The following is a 19,964-nucleotide window of genomic DNA, read 5'->3' on the forward strand; positions in this document are numbered from 1 at the left end:
GTCTGAGGTAGAAAATCAACCCATGTACCTTGTCAAGTGTTGCTGTGCTCCTTAAGCTCGAGCTTGCTTTTGACTCAAGTTGGTCTTTTGTCTGCAGGGTGATTTTGGAGGTCCTTTGGCCTGCCTGACTCAAGATTGCTGGGTGCTACAAGGTGTGATCACCCCATTGCGGATATGTGCCCGGAAAGACGTGCCTGCCACTTTCATCCGAATCTCCATGTATGTTGACTGGATCAACAAAGTGATGAGGCTGAGCTGAGCTGATGTATATTTGTCACAAAGTCACTGAACATGTGGCTAAGCTAATGTGATTTTAACTAAGCATAAGCTAATGTGTTGCATTATTAAATCATCCATATCCTTTTGATAGGACTGGTTGGTTGTTATCCAAGAGTATAGCTCTTTCAATGGATATATTCATGGACAGAAGCTTCAATATGTAAGACTTTTACCCATAGCCGCCTCGTTGGAGCAGTCCTTGACTTTACATTTCACATGGGCATTGTCTGCAATTTCTTTTTTCTGTCATCAGTATTAAAAGTTCAGTTGAGGCTGAATGTTCCCCAGGTTTTAAGGAAATATTGCTTCCCTTAGAACACATGCACCATTTCTAAGTCCTGAAATAATTTCTGGTAAATAGGTTCTGAAGTGTGATTTTCTGAAAACTGATTCCTTCTCTCTTTTTGTTATCACTTGCGATCTGGTGTTCTCCAGATTGCAACTCATAGCCAACTCCAAGGGTTCATGGGAGGTATTGTCCAAGGCAGCTGAATGTAATTAACTTCTTTATCCTCTGAACCAGCATACGAAACTTCATACGACATCTTTATTTTTGCAGTCCAGACATTAGGTTTTTTAAAAATGTTAATGATTAATGTATTGGTGCATTATAGTTCTGTTAACCTATATGTGGTTCAAGTTTTTTTTCACATCTGAAATGACATTTTTGTAGTCCAGGAAAACCTGATAGTTTTTCTATCTTAACAGCATAATATTTCTGTTATTCTCTGAAACACTACTTCTCCAATAACATATAAATTATAGCTATCACAAATGATTGTACTGCATTTTATCTCTCTTATGTAATCACAGTTATATTGTCTGTAGCAACTGCATGCCAAATGGCCATTCTTACAGAGGCCAAAATTTTGATATAAGAATTAGTACTGCTGTCATGTTCATTGTAATATCACTCATATCATTAAAGAAATCCTGGCTTTGGAAATAAGATGTAGGATGATTTGTAGCAGTTCACCAAGGATTTTGGACACCAAAATCTCCTCTTTAAAAAGCCAGTATTTGTAGAAATCCAGCAGTAGAGTTTTGAGTGAAAGGATATCTGATCTTATTCGAATATTGGTTACCAATCAGTGAATATGTTGAGACAAACTCAGCATATCTTTAGTTACAGTTTCCTTTCATGGCTCTGTACTGAACTTTGTCTCTGATCATTATTTTCAATTCAACAAATTGAAATTCTCTCAAATAGATAAAATTAAAGACAATTCTAACCATGTTCTGGTTAAAAATGCCTTAAGCACTAGTCTTATTGTATTTCCTCCCAGTACCAGATGTTAGGAACAGAAACATAGCAACTAAATTGCCTCCTAACCAAATTAAATATTTGCCTCACAGTATTACTCACAGTACAGTATTTAGAATTGTGGATCAATGTATATTCAAAGAAATATACAGAATATATAGAAAGGTGATTTGGAAGGTGTGGACGACTGATGTCACATTTATCACCATCACCTTAAACCATATGTGCCTGGATCTTGTGCAACTCCAGGAAAAAATGCAGTTTCAAGAATTTACTGACTGATAGCTCATGAGCAGACCTGAACATGTCAACTCATTTTTTTTGCTTCAAAAAACAAACAACAAAGCAAAAACAAAACAACAATCCTACTCTCCATTGGCATCTCAATTTCAAAGAAGGAAATTCCAGCCCTATTTGGAGATATCAGATGGTCAGGAAAGTCTGTTTCCAAAGGAATAAGAAGAAGATTTTTTCAGTGTAAATTAAGCTGCTGCTCCTGGATATACTCAAGATCCCTCTTGCTTCCGATGCTTTCTTTTCCTCTTAACAACTTAAATACAGACATGTTTAAAGGTTGGAAGGTGGTCAAGATTATAGATTCCTCCTAACACCGTCATCTAGAACGGACCTTTCAGGAACAAGAATTACTGCCAATCAGTGGTCCCCCCACCTCTACTCAAAGATAGTCCAAAAGAAAAATATAGTTGATAGTGTCAAAAACTGCTGAAATCAAGGATAAAGTTTCATTATCAGATGCAACCCACAAAAATACTGTTTTGTGCTATATCCTGACAGCCAAGTGTCCATCTGCTTCCTCTAGGATCCTTCCTCACCTCAACATTGCCCTTCTGTTTACTCCCAATATTGAGTCAGCATGGCAGAGTCATACATCACACTTAGACCTTGCTGTCTGTCTTCTTCAGAACTTTCCCCTATTTTCCTCAACCCCACCAAGATTCATCTCTTGTGTGAGATGATATTACAGCTTCATAAGAGTCCATCACTGGTGAATGAATGTATCATTAATATCTATGATAAAGATAAATATTTTTGCAGTATATCCATGTTTGTTGATACAGGAAAATGGTGGGCATTTTCCATCAGAAGTTCCTAAAAGCAACAAATATTTAATCAGAGAACTGGGAAAGAATAAAAACAGTCTTGTATTTATTTATTTGCTTGTTTATTAAATTTATTTGTCACTCATCTCTTGGTTCAGGCAATTCTGAGTGGATATCATTAATCATTAATTAATCATCAAAATATCATTACTGCCGAGTCCTGCTCACATATAAAACCCACTAAAAATATTCAGTTGCAAATGAGAAGCCTTATTGGAGAATTTCCTTTGGACTATGTCAGCATATCCATTTATTCAAATAAAAAGTTGGCTTGATTGATTATATCAGTTAGCAATCTAATAGCAGGGCTTTTTTTGCAAGGCCAGTTATCAGAAATCCATTTTTCAATCAGAATTAGGATTTGAGTAGATATTTGTAACATTATCAGCAGAATTCCTCAAAAACATTCTGAAGGGATTATCAGCAGGGAAGAATTTTCAGATGCCCACAATCTGATTACATGTTGAGGTGGAGAAAAAGAAACTCCTGTCACATTTATACATAAACACAGTTTGCTTTTCAGCAACTTGGTTGTCTTCATATTTAGTTGGCAGTTGACTTTCAATCTACCTTTCTGGAAAGGTGATGTATGATCCACTGGGCACAGTTCATAAAGACATCTGCTTCAGCTACTACTCCACTTAAGGCATGATTCTCTTCTGGATACCACATCAGTCTGTAAAAAAAATACCGAAGTATTTTACAAAATATTTTAAACAGTTCTTTGGCATATTTTAAAAATATCCCTTAATTGCTGTGGAAAATTCTTTGCTTTGACTGACAGTAAAGACAGTACAGTACTGACAGTACACTCATTTTAAAATAAACACATGTCATTTATTTTTTAAAGAAGTTATGCCAATCTATTCTTACTGTCAACTTCTCTGTCATCTGTCATTGCCAAAGCGGTTCCCTGCCTTTTTACAAGGGGTTGTCTCTTCAGCATTCACTGTTATTCCATCTATCTGATTTGGTTTGCGATTTGAATAATTCAAATTGCAAACCAATCTAATTTTAAAAATATTGAAGGATCCCTGCATATGATTTCTCAGCATAATCAATTGTAATAAAATTATCCGATAAATAACACACACAAGGAAGTTGGACACTAAGGCATATAATTTTCCTGCTATTCTTGCTTTCTAAAAAAAAAAAGGCTGTAGCAGCAGATTTCAGCAACTTGTCATTTGTGTTCTTTGTGTATAAACTCCATTGGTTCTACTTGCATTTGGTTGGGTCAATTTACAATATAATCTCTGATGCTGCCTGCTACTCTGCATTCTTCCTAGCTTGTAAATTGAGGATATGGACAAAGAATTGAGAGATAAAGGTTATTAAATCAATGCTGTTCATGGCTGATTAAATTATCCAGGAAAGGATTGAACCCCTAATTAAGGGAGGCAATCAATGTCACCACATAAATGGGTTATGTTCCCTGTGTCTAATATTTCAATTGAAGAAATCCTTGCCTTGACTCATACTATTATTGATCTGTGTAATGTAACTCAAACATTCTATCCCTGGGAAAAGAAACAGAAAATGGTGATCCTTATGTATTTATACAATATGCATCTAGATATTGCTTATTTCAGCCAAGATATAATATTGAGTGACTTAGTAGATAGTTTATGCTGATGGAAACCCTAATATTTCTCCCGGATTTCTCAGTACCATTTAATCCCATTGATGATATTCTTCTAGAGAGTCTGGAACTCAGCCTCAAGTATTAAGTCAAAAGATAATGCTGGAGGAATGCTGTTGACCCCTTGCCCATTTATTTGTATTGTCCCACAGAATTCAATTTTGTCTCCCATGCCAGTCAATGTCAACAGACAATTAGTGGAGAGATCATCTGGAATCTTGGAGTGGGATTCCATCTAATACTTCCAGGGCATACTGATGCCTCTAAGATGTATTGTTGTTTACCATCCAACACCAAGAAGCATAAACAATGTCTACGTCCCAGAAAGGCCTGGGTGAATGATACACCTTCTAATTAAATGAAAACAAGAGGGAAGTGCTGTTGGAAAGAAGAAACTGGATACAGTATTAGGTTTTGGCTTGTTTTACATAGGGCAGTACTAAAAGTGAAAACACAAGATCTTAGGTGTTTCTTAATCCTATGTTGTCACTGAATTTACAGAGGATAGCTGTGGTGAGAAGCACATTTACCCACCTATGGCCAGATCTGATTTTGCAATTCTTATTCTTGCCTAGATCAGATCTTGTCTTGACTCCGACGTCACAATTTTGCATGCGGCAACACTTGCACAAACATTATCTAGAAATTGCAATTGATACAAAACTGGTGTATCTCTTCTACTTAGGATAAGGGATCTGTATTAGTTACCAGTTGCTTATTACAGAATTCACAAGTCCTACATACAGGCTAGCCTTCTGCTTCATCTAATTTGGATGTCCAGTTTGGTTAAGAACAGTAGTTTGTTTGCACTGTTTGTTTTTGATTCCGGATCCCAATTACTGTCAGTAAGCGAGGATTACTTGTATTCAAATTTGGTTTTGTTCCTCCATTCTGCTGGCAAATCCACTACAGTACAGGAATCAGGAATCACAATATATGGCAGTGGTGGCACTCGGAGCTCTCTCTGTGGGCACACGTGCCGTTGCCCGAGCCTCACCTCCCCCCGTGACCCCCTCCTCTCCAGCAGCCCCCCTGAAGGATAGTCGCCCGAGTGTGGCCCATGTGAAGCAGCGCAGCCAAGGACATGGCAGCCAGGCAGCGTAGACAAGACTCTGCCCTCACACCCCATTGTGCACAGCTGATGCTGCAGGGCACGGGCAGAGGGCGTGACCGCCATAGCGCTGCTGGGCTGCCTGGGCGATCTGCAGTGGGCCCTGGAGGCGGTGAGTGGCCCTGTGGAGAGGTGGGGCAGGGGATGGGGGCAGAGCAGGGGTGGGCCAGGGGGTGGAGCGAGGGTGGGGCCAGTTTATGGGCACTCGGTCTCTAAAAGGTTCGCCATCACTGATATATGGCCATGGAATGTGTCCAAACAAAAAAGTCAAGAAGACATTCTCTTGCTTTGACTCAATAAATTAAATGGGAACTCACTGCACAGGGATTCCTCTAGCTTTCAACACACGGTAATATTCCAAAGCTTGGTATGGAGACACTCGCCGGTCTTTTGCACCAACACACAGCAGCAGAGGTGCTCGTACCTGTAGGAGAAGGAAAAACCAAGAAGTAACCAGCAAAAAAAAAACCAACAACCCCCAAACCCCCACCACATAGTTTGTAATATTGAGTCAAGCAAGTTTATTCATATTTGTTTTCAAACAAAATATAGTAAAACAAGTAAATGTTGGACTCTAAATGGCAGAATACCTCTATGTGAATTATTCAAATTAAGCTAATGATGCAATTTGCCCTGTTATTCACAAGTTGGTTCACAACAGCCTTCTAGTTGATTGAGAAGGCACACACATCAGTAGTGACAGACATAAGCTTATAGACATGCACAGTCTTTCTTTTCCGTAGAGTTGTCAGAAAACATGCACTTATTGAAATGTATAAGCTACTATTCAGAGTTAAGTCCTCTCAGGGCAGCTTACAACATTCTGACCAATGTATAGCCATATGATATAAAAATAGATGGTTGCTAATAGTTGACATTGACTTAATGGCACAGAATCAATCAGTGAAATGAAAAAAATTGGAAGGGGACATTTAGGCCATCAACTTGAGTCTGCGTTAAAACATTTCCTACAAATGCCCATCTGGACTCTGCTTGGAAATGCAGCACAGTTCTAAATTCTACGCCTGAGCACGACTTACACTGAACTGTGAGCCTATATTTTATATCTAATTATAAGGCTTTAGACATGAAATAGAGGGAACCCCCGCCCGCAAGATGTTTGCTAGAGGCAGAGGTTCTGCAGTAAATCAGCATCTCCACGTACTGGTACTTACCTTTGCAGCATGAATAATGGGGGAGGAGAGCAGCATGGCAGACAGATCTTTTTCTGTAGGAATCCGCTCATAGGAATATGGCAGACCTAAAGAAGCGTATCGCCTGGGGAAAGTGTACACAATATTTAGCCCCATGACCTCTGCCTGTACTGAGGTGTCAGAAGATCTGATTGCTAGACAATTGGAGAAATGGCATTTGTTTAAAGGCTCAGAAAGGAAAAAGGAGGATGTGTGGTGCCTGAATATTGAGGATCAGGCAGATCTATATAGGAGCTGAATTAGGATGAGAAGTTATGTAACAGAGACATGCTCAAATGAAATTGGCAAAAGGCTCCACATATGTATAAACCGGGTTTGTAAATGGATGGGAGGCAAAAAGGCCAATCTCTTGGGCTGGCTTGAGGAGGCATGCTTCTTACCAATCAGGAATGTCAGAGGTCCCCAGCAGAGTGGCCATGTTGGTGACGGAATTTCTGACTGCACACGCTTTGTACCTCTCTGGAAACTGACCAATCAAATGGCAACAGATAAAGCCACCATGAGAGCCTCCCAACAAGGCAATTCTATTTGGGTCCAAATAGATGTCCATCTGCAGTGCCGCTTCTACTGCCAGCTGTAAGAGGAACATTAAGCAAATGGCAGGTGGTATCTCAGAGGCTGCTGCACAACTAGACCTGGTGCAGTAAGCAGTTTCTTGGGCAGCAGAGTGCAATGCAGATCACAAAACTGAACTTGTGGCTTGTCATGCTCATGCTATACGTATAAGATTCTTAATCATTCTTCCTAGGAAGCTCAGCAAATATCTGTTGTTTATGCAAGAGAAAGATTTTTTTTTTCTTCAAAGGGATGCTGAAAGACAGGAACATTATGAACGTTATGCCAGTAATGCTCTGCTACTCAAAATACTGAATTTGCTCTTCCAATACCTGTGACCTGAGCACTGCATCAAACTGGCTGGGATGAATCTTCCAAGGACCAATTCATCCAACTGTGCAGAGAAGCCAAAAGGAATGGAGAAAAGAGGAGTCCTGCTCTGGCAGGACCATTCTATATTACAGACCTGCCTTGCAGTCACCATATCTGTGATCATAGCTTGCACTCCTAGCCCAAAAAAGAAGGCAGATTATCCACCATTGTAAAGAGGACAAAATATTACACAATAATTTCACCTTCAGTTCTAGACTTAAACCTGGCCTAACCCCAGGCTTCTTTCACAGAATGGGGGAAAAAATGAAGAAACAAAGGAGACTGACCTGAGTGTCCGCCACATCTTGTACTCCAACACGGGAGATCAATGAATCAATGCTGTCCTGGCCAAAACCCAAGGAACCTCTGTAATTTACTGTTTAGACAAAACAAAGGACAAGAGTAAGTGAAGGGCAGCTCCAGTTTGATCTCCACTGATAAATCAAAATTATATGTACTATTAAACCATCAGAGTTTTGCTCTAACTATCCCATTGTTCATTCTGAAGTGAATACTGTGATGGGAATGTTTTCATTTAAGAAAGAGCAGATATTATACTCCTGAAACTGTAGGGTGAAAGTTGATACCACCTCAATAAAAAGGTGAGGAGACAGCAAGATTCTGGATGTGCATTTCATGGAGGGCATGTTCTCCCAATGGAAGGAAGGAAGGAAGGAAGGAAGGATGGAAGGAAGGAAGGAAGGAAGGAAATAAGGAAGTGAAACAGTGTTGTAAGACCTTGCATCTAAGCTCACTTGGCTGCTGCTTTCTTGTAGCAGCCTCTTCTTCTGGACCTTGTGCTGTAAAGAATTTCTCTTCCAATTTCTACTCTTCCTGGTAGCTTTGCCCTTTTTTTTGTAATTTGCTTCAAACTAGCAGAAGTTATTTCACAGCAAAAGCGAATGAGGAAGTGAAAAGACCCTCTCAAGGAATCACAAGATTCCTCTGAAGAAAAGTCTACCTTTGTAAAATCTAATTATCTGAAGCACTGCACACAGGATCATTTCACAAATACAGGTAATCCTCACTTAACAAGGGTAATTGGGACCAAAATTACCATTGTTGGGCAACATAGTTGTAAAGTGTGACATCATGTGACTATGTCCTTTAGCAATGGCAGTTCTGGCAGTGCCCCCATCATTGACATCAAGCAAAATACTGTGGGTCTTTAAGCAAGGACGTGATGTGACCATGACTTCCAACTTTCTGCCAGTTTCCCCATTGACTGCTTGTTGGAAGCTTGCAGAGGTCGCATATAATGATCTCATAACTGCGGGACATTATGAGGTTGGAAATCTGGGCCAACTGCTCCAATGGCCAGAAAACTGAGAACTGCTTATAAGAACCACTCTTTCAGCACCAACAAGTGGTCATTAACTGAGGATTACCTGTAGTAAAATGCATGCAGTGTCACTTTGGATAAAACCTTAGAAAGGCAAAGAAAATTAAATGCAGGAATCCTGAGTTACTTACCCAGAAGCACAGCAAAACCCAGCCGGCAGAGACCTGCCATAGTTGGACGCCAGCAAGCATCAAAAACTGAGTGTGGACCACCTGGAAAGAAAATGGCAGATATACAGAAACGAACTGGTGCTTCTTTTTCCAATTTTAGAAAAGTGATCTGAGAGTTTGGAAAGTTCTTTATTAATAAGAAAACAGAAATCTACAGTTGAAGGCAAAAAAAAAGGAACAACCAGAGGCTCGAAATCCTGATCAACAAAATACATTTACTTTCTTGGAAATGTGGCCCAACTCATTAAAGCAGCAAACTGCAGCTCTGTCTAATAACTTTTGCCCCTTTAAATTTCAAGGAGCCTCAAAAGACACCCTCACCAGCTTTGATAATATCCTGGGGAAAAAAATGAAAACGAAGCAAGAAAACTCGGACTAATTGTTAGCACATATAATAGCTTACTCAGGCCAAAGAGAAGAATGAATGTGATTTACCATGTGGAGAAACCATAAGGGGCAAAGGGGCCTCTTTTCCTTGTTTGCTTCCTCGAGGAATCAGCAATATGGCTTCAAATGACTGGTCAGCTATAAGAAAGGTCAAAAGTGAGCTTTCGAAGGCTATCTTTCAAACCTCAGTGACCAAAGGAAATCAGCCTTCTAAGTACATCCTTCCTTTGCTTTGACTGTCAGTTCCTCCTGTTCACAACCCCAAGTATAAGATATACTCCTACATTATAAAGAATCAAGACATTTTGCTTTTGGGCTAGAAAATCTAAATCCCAATTGTGATAAAGAAATGTAACACAAATAAATATCCTAAAAAAACTGTTTCCTTCAACAATGGCCAAATCTTTGCCTTGAAGCGGCTAGTGCACTTTTTCTGTGGTTAAACAAGGTTAAGTCTTTTCTGAGTCAAGCTTGAATCCTGGTAATTTTATGAACAAGTCTATGTAACTTTCTTGAAAGCAAAACTGAAATGTCATTGCTTTCTCCCATAATGGTTGTTTTTGACCCAGGTCTACCCTATGGCTCTCCGGAAAGTCTCTCATTTGAGTATTAAACCAGATGTGACTCTACGTAATTTGTTTTGACCAGCACTGTCACCTATTTGCAGAAATCCCAGAGTATGATGCTTTACATCAAAAGTCCTCTGAATATGTAATGGTATTAAAAATGGCTTTCAGACCACAATACAGATCAAAATAAGGGGGGGGGGGACTCTTTCTATGGATTCTCAACTAAATACCAGCTGAAATACATGAGCATGAAATACCAGAAATACCAACACCTAGCCCTGAAAGCAAAGTGTATGAATAAAAGAAGAAAACTCCAGAATATTGTTTTGATTTTCCAATCTTGCAAGAGCTCTGGAATTTCCTGATGGCCTCCTATCCAAAGAAGTCAATCTTACTTAGCTTTTTGAGATTGGCTAAGGTTGGCTAAATGTTGCCATCTAGCTAGCTCAATTCCAAATGATTTACCAAAGGAATTCAGTTTGTTACAAATCAATTATTAATGCCTTAGACTGCAGAGGTATCAAACTGCCAGCCGGCGGGCCGGTTTCATCATACTGAAGCTGCGCCCACCCAACTGCCAGCAATGCAAAAAGAGTCGCGATACATCGCAACACGTCACGTGACATGGCAAGTTTGACACCTGTGCCTTTTAGAGCTTCTCTATTTTATATAGCACACAACAGGATTCTATGGAATTCCCTTCTCCTGTCCTTAAGTTAGGAAATGAAATGAGAGCAGCACAATGGGCTGAGAATCTAAATGCATGCAACACGTACTTTTTTACCCTCTTCATTCTGATTTGGATTCTTCCAGTGATCGAGAACAATGAGTCTCGTCTTTATGCCAAAAACAGATTAAAGTTTATTTTTGGCTAAAATGTTACCCTTCTGCACAGCCAGTGGTGGGATTCAGCTGGTTCGCACCAGTTCAGGAGAATCGGTAGCTAAATTTATCTGAATTTGGAGAACCGGCTGGCTTCTGGAAGTCCAGTCTAGGCCTCGGAGGCCTCCCAGGCCTAGAACGGCCCGGGAGGTGGTCTCCCAGGCCTAGAACAGCCCACCGGAAGGGCATGATGCCACTTCCGTAAGTTCGTTCTAGACATCAGAGGCCCAGGCCTGCATCACATAATAGAACCGGTTGTTCAGGTATTTGAATCCCACCACTGTGCACAGCTGTCCGTAACTGTTAATCATCCCCATAAATCTAGTTGCACTCTTTACTATGTCCAGGAACCAAGTCTAACTCCATCTTCTAGGAGCACTAAATGCAAAGCCCACAATAAATTCCAGCCAACTAGCAAAGCAAGTGAGATAGTCATAAGTCTAGGAGGAAGCTCTGTGAACCTGCTTCCTTACTGTATGGGCTGCCCTTCTCAGACATAGCAGGATCCACTGTGAGGATTTTCCATTCCATGTCAGGTAGTACAGAAGATTCCTCCACACTGATCCACTGTAGTTCCAGCTCACTCCCTGCAGGTGGGAGCACACCCACCCTCTACAAAGCAGATATAATAGGCTGTTACTAGAAGCACTGACCTTGAATGGTATGGTGTCACACAACCTCTTAGCATTATATGTGGCCGGGTGGGAGTTAGTTTTGTCCTCATTTTTGTCAGAATGTATATTTTTGTAGCAAATTATGTCTGTTACAGACTTCTATTTTGAGAACAGATTTTTTTTTAGGGCACCAGAGCTTGGACTAAGAAGAATTCATTTGACTGTATGTTGATGTACATAATGTAAACATATGAATGTCCAAACTGATTTTCTTTAAGGGAAGGAGGATTAGTTGAAGTCGTCTAAAGATTATTTAAAAAAGAAGACAACCAAAAATATCTCATGCAAGTACAGTATATGGAAAAAAGTATAGTAATGATGATAGCTTACCAAAGTCTCTGAATTGTCATGGTTCCATGGAAAAAAGGGTAATGGGGAAATGGAAGCTCAAGGCAACCCTTATCTTCACCTGCACAGGAAATTTTCTTACCAGACTTGGAGGGCAATTGGGAGATGAACAGCTCACCACTAGCAGATCTTGCTGAACTCCTAGTAGAGTCCAGCTACCTTCTGAGGTGCCTAGGCAAAATATCAAGGATATTATTTCAGATTTATCTTAATTATCTTGATTCATGACCCAATGCATGAAAATTCCTATTCAAAGACCATTGTGGGAAGGGAAGTGGGAGAGGAATCTGATTCTGGAGGAAAATACTTGATGTTTGTTTCTTTAGAAACAAATGAAAAAAAACCTGTTGGACATGTACTCTAATCCCAGTATGGCATTAAGATCTATATCAGGGGTAGTCAACCTTGGCTCTTTTATGACTCGTGGACTTCAACTCCCAGAATTCCTGAGCCAGCTGACTCAGGAATTCTGGGAGTTGAAGTCCACGAGTCATAAAAGAGCCAAAGTTGACTACCCCTGATCTATATAGAGAAATGGTACGAAGCTTTTAAAAAGAAAAAGGTATCAAGGGTAAAGGAACTGTTGGCTTCACTGAAATTTAGATTTTAATCAGGAGTCAGCACAAGGCAGCAAAAATTGCCCTCCTTTGAGATGAGCATGTTTGTCATGTTAAAACTGACTCGAATACATACACACACATACATACAAAACACACAAAATCCAAGATTATATTGTACCTGATGTAATAGATTTCACACTTCCTGATTTGGTATCCACAACTAACACTTCCTGCAAAAGATGGTAAAAAGATTATGCCTGTGGACTTAGTTGATTAATGTGTGGATGATTTTACTGGTGAAAAACACTTTTCTCACATTCTCTCTCAACATAAATTACAAGGCTGATGGGTTCTCCCAAGATTTAATAAATTTTATATTGAGCACTAATCTCTCAGTCTTAACTTCATCTTTAATTTCAACAGACAGAAGTTTTCTTCTAAGAATCTTTGTAATCCACAGGACTCATCATCTTAGATGAAAATAATGGATTGCATATTTCTGTAGTTTCTTGTAAAACAGTGTCTTATAAGTTATAGGAAATCCAGATTCAACTTTTTGTTGAGCTAGAAAACTCATATTAATTATCCTTCTGATCTACTTCTTGAGAGTTATGCTGGTCCAAGCCCCTAAGTCAGAATGTATACATTAAGACATCTGCTGTAAACCAATTGTTCTTCATCACATAAATTTCGTTTTCTTATCACTTCTTTCTGTTTGGCTTTTCTGCAGGGTAGTGCTGGGTAGGAACAGATATACACGAGGTATTTTCTGCTGGCATCCACCTACCTTTCTACTCCTCTGAGGAGTGCTAAGTAAAATCCTTTGATTATCAGACGCCCAGCAATGCATGGACAATGCTCCTGAGTAAATCCCATAAAAACCTTTAAAGAAAAAATGAAGAGTTTGTTAAGATATTTCATCCCAGAGACATAGTTTAAGGAAAATTCTAGTGTTTACTAAAATATTCTTCTTTTTCAGACTTTAAAAACAACCCATAACTGCCTATGTGAGTCCATGTGGCAATAAAACAATACATAAAATGGAGATATGTAACCAAAATGGAGGGTAATCACAAAACATTATTCAAATTTGGAATATATATTCTCTGAAATGGGGACTTACCAGCTATGGCAGTTCTGACTATGTCCACTACTGTATATGAGGACTTTGTTTGCCAGTTGAGCTAAGCAGGAGAGAAGATTGCACATTGAAAATTTTCCTGACTCTTAGATTGCAGTATTAATTTTATAATGATAATCAGGGATGACATTCTGTAGATACAAGAACAAGAGACATTGATTTTATGTGCCCTTATATTTTTCAGCCTGCTTTTCATTCCAAATTGGAGTACAATTAAAGTTGCCTAGCAATTTCAAGTGACTGAAAATGTTCTATACCAGCTGGCTAAGATATCATAATTTACTTTTCTAACTGTAACTGATCAATGACATCCTTCTAGGAAGTCAGTTTTTCAAATATGCTAGGCCTCATATTTCATATAATTTCTAGTTCACAGAGCACCACTGCTTCTGACTGAAAATATTGAGAGTTTTTTATGATAAAGTTATACATCATGCCAAGCAATGTGATGGGTTTGGCTTAGTGTACCGAGCGAACCCAGCCTTGTAAACTGTACTTTATGCCTTAGTTAGGATGTTTGAATCGAATTAGTTGTGGCTTATTAAAAAATCTTTTGAGAATAAACCGTTATTTGGGAGGGAGACAGTATTGGGCCATTGAAAAACCCATCTTTTCCCATCTTTGAGAGATGAGATGGAAGTGCTGAGAGTTTAGGAGTGGAAATAGCATGCAGGGGCATGATTATTATTTTTGAGGGAAATGAATTTTGGAAAGAAAAGGATGAACTGATGTTCCTTTCACTTGTTAAGTTAATTGACAGGAACAGGTAACATATTTTCAGGCACTCACCAACTGTAGCTTCAAGCAATGGCGATGAGGCCCAAATACTGGTCCCTCCAAGTAGATCAGGTGAGTTTGGTCAGGGCTGAGCCGGGGAGAAGAGACTGACTGATCATCTGAAGTCAATAGTTCTGCAATCAGAATGGGGTGCAAAGCTGAGGATGGAGCTGTGTCTTAGGGCAACTACATATGTGACAATAAGAAAAGTTATTTAGAGACTTCCGGTTTGCGTCGCGGTGGGATTGGTCATAAGTCAAGGACTATAGTCAATTGTGTAAACCAATTTGTGGTAGACTCTGGAAAGCAGAACATATTCTCTGGACTGCAAGTGTTTAAGGAGAGGTTTCAAGTACTCTTTTACCTTTAGGACATTCAAAACAATCTCTGAGATGACTTACCACAGCTATTTTCAGACAGATCGAAGAGAAATAGAGCTGACCTATAACAGGGAGAGGGGGCAGGTGAAGATTTGCCTGAAGGGAACATTTTTCACCACCAACCCAGATATCATGCCAGCCTTACAGGAAGCCCTACATGTTACAACAAGATCCAATGTTCACAATCTTTACTTAAAAGAAAGTGACATAGGACTAAGGATTTGAAAGCCGAAAATCTCTTTTTCAGTAAGGAAATGGTCATATCTGCTGACGGTAATAGAACCCATGAATTAAGCAACTCTAGGGATGATACTTTATGCAGTTTCTTGGAAGTGTGGACTGGCAGCAGGCCTTGGCTATCCTGTTTAAGGAAAGGCAGATATTAAGGTGGGTTCGTCCCCCCCCATTAGTTTGCTTTTAAAACCCGATTGTAATTTCCATATAGAGGAATTTCAGAAACAATTACTAATCTCAGAATTGAGTAAAAACCTGTTGACTTTTTAAAAGTAATTATTCATGTTGGCCCACTAAAAATGAGATACACGTTTATAACATGTTCTCATGAACCCTGTGAGATCTCACTTACCTTCTGTTGGAGCAGGCATTTAATCCCAATCTGAATGGCTCATGCCACCAGCCCACAAATATTATTCCCTTGTCACCTGGGGACCACAGAGCCTGGCCAGGGAAGTAAAGCCAAAGTATTAGCATGCGATATTTTGAGCACTAAATGCTAGGCAATGCTATGTACCACAATCTTCCTCCATAATCTGAAGAATGCTACACAGGAGATCTGCTCCTTCAAAAAGATCATCTGCTAGATGCTGATCCAATCCATGGAACTCCTGTTTGGTAGTAACTCTCCAATTACTCATTCCCTCTGATAGAAAAGCTTGGGAGGAAATAGTCCTGCAAATACTAAAGGGACTCCAGAGGGGAACAATTTTTTCCAACTGATTCCTGCTGCCACTCTGTGCTTCATCTAAACTTGCATAAAAGGCCAAGACATCTTTCAGTAGTGACAACAGTAGCAATACAGTTGAACTGGAGCACAGTAGGAATGTCAGACTGAGTACTGAATAACAGTATTTTCAAGCAGCGTTTCAAGCTGTTTTCTTATTTTAAAGGAAATGCAATTGCATGGTTTCAATTAACTAATTTCCTACTAAAAATCTAAGCCAGTTAGATTTCCTCCTATTTCTTTCCCTTCAAAGGAAAAGCTGGAAGAAAACAGAATGTATGATTGATGCCAGGTGAGATTTTTTTTTTTTTAAAAAAATCATGCTACTACCATGCCTCATGAACTGAATTTTTCACAATTTCAAACAGTGTAGATTTCCACTTTGTTTCCAAAATTTCTGATTGTTTTCACTTTTTTTCTTGACACAAATGCTTTATGATTAATAGAGTTAAGAATGATCCATCTGGAAGTAGCAGCATAAACGTGGGTGGGGAGTTAATGTGATAACATCTTGCCCCAGATTAACAAATGCACATAAGAAGTATTTTTTATTTAATGCAAAGTTATCCTTGCACACTCACAGCACCTGTTATGAGGTCACTGAATATTACCTATTCGAAGTATGGGAATAATGTATAGAAACTGCACTTATAAAAGAGGCAAAATATCAAGGGCCATATTAAACCTCAGCTGAACAGAACAGTTTCCAAGACCCAGCCTAGCCTCCCATCCTGAATATTTCTCTTTAAATATGCTTCTACAAACAAAAAAAACCCAATGTAATACTTCTTCAATGGAGACCTGGGATATTGTTTTTGTCTTCTTCCCAATCTAACGTACCAAGCCGCATCATACTAACCTGCCCAGGGGAGAGGTGCCCTGGGATGTCTTCTAGCACTGAAACTTCACTGGTTTCAATATTCAACACACATAACACAGGGACACTTTTGTCCCCCAGTGCCTCTCCCCAGTTGTCATTGTACACAAACCGATCATTCTAGAATGTAATCAGACCAATTAGTATTTTAGAGAGCTATATATCTGTAGTCTTTCACAAGATAGGCAAGGACTGAATATAAATACTACTACAATCGTGTTGGAATTGAAAGGATTGAACTGTGACATCACCATTGCCTGGGCTCCTTTCACATCCCCGTTAAGTTGCCCATTGAAGTAGTACCTATCAATTTGGGATCACTCATTTTCAAACTGCTAGGTTGGCAGGAACTGGATCATATGACAGGGGGTCACCCCATTCCGTGGTAACAACTGGATCTCAAATGCGGGCCTCCCAATCATCAGCTCAGTATCCTAGCCTCGTGAGCACTCCTTTTACTGAATATAAATTATAGCTTTTTTTCCCAAGGCTTGCTGCATGAATCACACTAGTAAGTCTGGATAGTGGTCAAATTTGAAATCTAAAATTTGCAAACTTATTTTCTAGGAGCCGAACACAATGATGCAATGCTGTGATGAATTTTGTACAATTCTTCTTGAGCTTACATTTGCCTCTAGGTACATGGAGAAATTCAACATGCAACGGGCCAAAAGAAAGGATTTATAATGTTCTTATTACAGTAACTAATGCTTCGATCAGTTCTTGGTTGATTGGATATTCTAACAAATTCCATGCAAGGTTGTTTTTGGAGATGACTTGGAAGCGGCAGCTGATAAGACTACAGTGGTAATATTGTTAGCAGGTCAACCTATCTGTTGAGCCCTGTCTATTTTGAAGTTGCTGCAAGGGTTACCAATAAGCTCTTGGACCGTAAGATACTTGACATAGTTCAGTTATTTGAATAAATAAAACAAATAAAAAGAAAGGTAAACCTTTATGGCTTTCTTTATTTACCTCCAGCCCTTCAGTGAATTCCTCTTGAGAGAAATATTGTTGTTTTGCAGAGTGCCTTCTCTCTGCAACATACACAATCTGATTTTCTGAATTGGACCAAGCAAAGCATCGAAACTGCTCTGTGGTAGGATAGAAATAGAAAATAACATGTGTAGGTACAGGTTTGCAAGATCACCTGACCAAACTAAAAAAGCTAGCGGAACTTATATGCTGATTGTAAACTGTGGGTCACAAGTTGCCTGAATTGATGTTTTCTAAAACCACTAAAGGGAACGAACATTTGATTCCTGATTCATATATTATATCTAAATCCTAATGTGATTTGCTTAATTTGCACTTAGCTGAATCTACCCACTGTTGCTTGTGATTCAAGGATTGTGCATTAACACAATTCATAAATTTAGCTAGTAAAATGAATAAACAAATTATGGCTTAACATACTGTATGAGCATTTATTGTAATCCCTTCACAATCTTTAAATTGAGAAGTATGGTAGAAACAGCACCCAGTATACTTACCAAAACAACAGGAGAGGATCCAAACCATCATTTTGTTATGTTTACCAATATAGTGTGTTATTGGACCTTAAGCTTTTGGGGGCCAACAGCCCAGAATAAAGATTCCAGGATTATATATAGGTTACAAGCATTTAAAATCGATTATGTGTATTATGCAGTTTAGAAGGCAATTACATAGGCAGTTACTTAACAATAGGCTAAAGGTAAGAAATTAGGTGAGATTGCAATATTTTTAATAATTACGTACAAAGTTCGACTCATTTCTTTGTCATGATAGGAACTGTTGTGATAAGAATGAGTTTCAATTGTCACTTGTCCTTGAGATACCGTGTCTCCTTGGTTACCTGGAACTTCTACCTGCATCAAAGAGGGCCCTTCTTTTACTGTATTTAGCACTATTTTACAGAATTCTAAGCATTTAAGATAACTTTGAAGCTAAAGCATGCTATGAAACCAAGTTATATCTATCGCTTATGGCAAAGGGATTTTTCTCAGGTTGCAAGTGGATCTGTTTTACGCACTAGAAATTTCTTCCACGGAAACGGTATATAGATGTTTTAAATAAAGCAAGTAAATAAAACAATTCAACACGATAGCAGTTCCTACCGTCCTTAAATGACTATGGCTGTTTCACTTAATTCTAGTATATTGTTGGTAAAGAAAAACAGTAACCAAAGTTGAAAATTACCATGTGCTTATATAACTATTGTAATTTATGTTAAATTGTGCCTTTTGTAAGAAAAGGCTCTTTTCTTATAAATAGGCTATTTTGTGCAAATGTTTCATGCTTGTCACATTTTAAAGAACTCAGGATTTTGTTAACTGAGAGGTAGCATATTCAGTAAAGCCAGAGAAGAAATCTCAAGTAACATAGCTTGGCTTTTGAGGGCTTGCATTCTAAACTCTGGTTTATAACATTAAAGCCAGTGGTGGCGAACCTATGGCACGGGTGCCAGAGGCGGCACTCAGAGCCCTCTCTGTGGGCACGCATGCCGTCACCCAGTTCTAGGCCTTCAGCTGGGTTTTATAAAACCTTTTCACTTTAGGCCTCTGCCACCATGTGCAAAAAAAAAAAAAAGGTTCAATCAGTCAATTTCAACTTTTTGCGGGGAAAAAAAAGATCTTGCAAAGTTGGAATTGATTGATTGAACTTTTTAGTCCCACCCAGTCTGCTGTTACCACTGCAGCCATGCCCACCCAATGGGCCATACCCACCCAATGAGCCACACCCACCCGGCACACGACGATGCATAAGTGGGTTTTGGGTTGCAGTTTGGACACTCAGTCTCTAAAAGGTTCGCCATCACTGCATTAAAGCTGTAAATATGGCCTGTCTTGTGGTGTAATTAGAGAATTCCTCATCCCTTTTTTTAGAAGCAACTGCTGCTTCTCAACTATCACTATTTCTTTGACACCAGCCATAAATATTGAATTCATTCTTTCTGTAGCGACAGGAAGAGGGAAGTCTTTATTTTATGCAAAGGACTTAAGGATAAATTAATGGATTACTGTATGAAAATTGGTGTTTAATGAGGGGACTTGGATGGAGTAATTTGTTCAAGAAAGGCTAGAGCCTCTGAGAAAGTTATTTGGAATATTTGGAATTTAGCAACAGAAGACAAATTTGAAATTGAACTATGTACATGTAATTGTTAAAATGTATAAACTTTTATTGAAATTTGAAATGAATGTATGATAAAATGAGCTAAGAACTCTGGAAACAATATACATGCAGTGAGAAGGTATGTGGTTAAATTATCTAAAATTTTCATTTTGTTATAATCTAAAAGAGATTATTTTATAAAATGATGTACCATTGACATATTGGAAAATTGTCTAAATTAT

General features: G+C 39.0%; 2 protein-coding genes across 2 annotated transcripts in view; one reads left to right on the forward strand and one right to left on the reverse strand.

The window, feature by feature from the left end:
- The window catches only part of MST1 (macrophage stimulating 1), a 39,262-nt gene extending 38,197 nt beyond the window's left edge, over positions 1-1,065 (forward strand). The window contains exon 19 of the mRNA XM_015817368.1: positions 98-1,065. Within this exon, the coding sequence (XP_015672854.1) occupies positions 98-259 (162 nt within the window). The 3' untranslated portion in view covers positions 260-1,065. The remainder of the gene's footprint in view (positions 1-97) is intronic.
- Positions 1,066-2,748: 1,683 nt separating this feature from the next.
- LOC107288723 (acylamino-acid-releasing enzyme) overlaps positions 2,749-19,964 on the reverse strand; it is a 24,874-nt gene continuing 7,658 nt past the window's right edge. The window contains exons 9-25 of the mRNA XM_015817367.2: positions 18,363-18,529; positions 16,609-16,746; positions 15,375-15,466; positions 14,810-14,850; positions 14,421-14,542; positions 13,614-13,674; positions 13,278-13,372; positions 12,669-12,720; positions 12,013-12,101; positions 11,382-11,520; positions 9,506-9,595; positions 9,032-9,112; positions 7,846-7,934; positions 7,012-7,205; positions 6,593-6,695; positions 5,735-5,841; positions 2,749-3,340 (exon numbers count right to left, since the gene is read on the reverse strand). Coding sequence (XP_015672853.2) covers positions 3,226-3,340; positions 5,735-5,841; positions 6,593-6,695; positions 7,012-7,205; positions 7,846-7,934; positions 9,032-9,112; positions 9,506-9,595; positions 11,382-11,520; positions 12,013-12,101; positions 12,669-12,720; positions 13,278-13,372; positions 13,614-13,674; positions 14,421-14,542; positions 14,810-14,850; positions 15,375-15,466; positions 16,609-16,746; positions 18,363-18,529 — 1,775 coding nt within the window. The 3' untranslated portion in view covers positions 2,749-3,225. The remainder of the gene's footprint in view (positions 3,341-5,734; positions 5,842-6,592; positions 6,696-7,011; positions 7,206-7,845; positions 7,935-9,031; positions 9,113-9,505; positions 9,596-11,381; positions 11,521-12,012; positions 12,102-12,668; positions 12,721-13,277; positions 13,373-13,613; positions 13,675-14,420; positions 14,543-14,809; positions 14,851-15,374; positions 15,467-16,608; positions 16,747-18,362; positions 18,530-19,964) is intronic.

The sequence above is a fragment of the Protobothrops mucrosquamatus genome, unplaced genomic scaffold (genome assembly GCF_001527695.2).
Source record: "Protobothrops mucrosquamatus isolate PMUCROS unplaced genomic scaffold, P.Mucros_1.0 scaffold579, whole genome shotgun sequence".
Lineage (NCBI taxonomy): Eukaryota > Metazoa > Chordata > Lepidosauria > Squamata > Viperidae > Protobothrops > Protobothrops mucrosquamatus.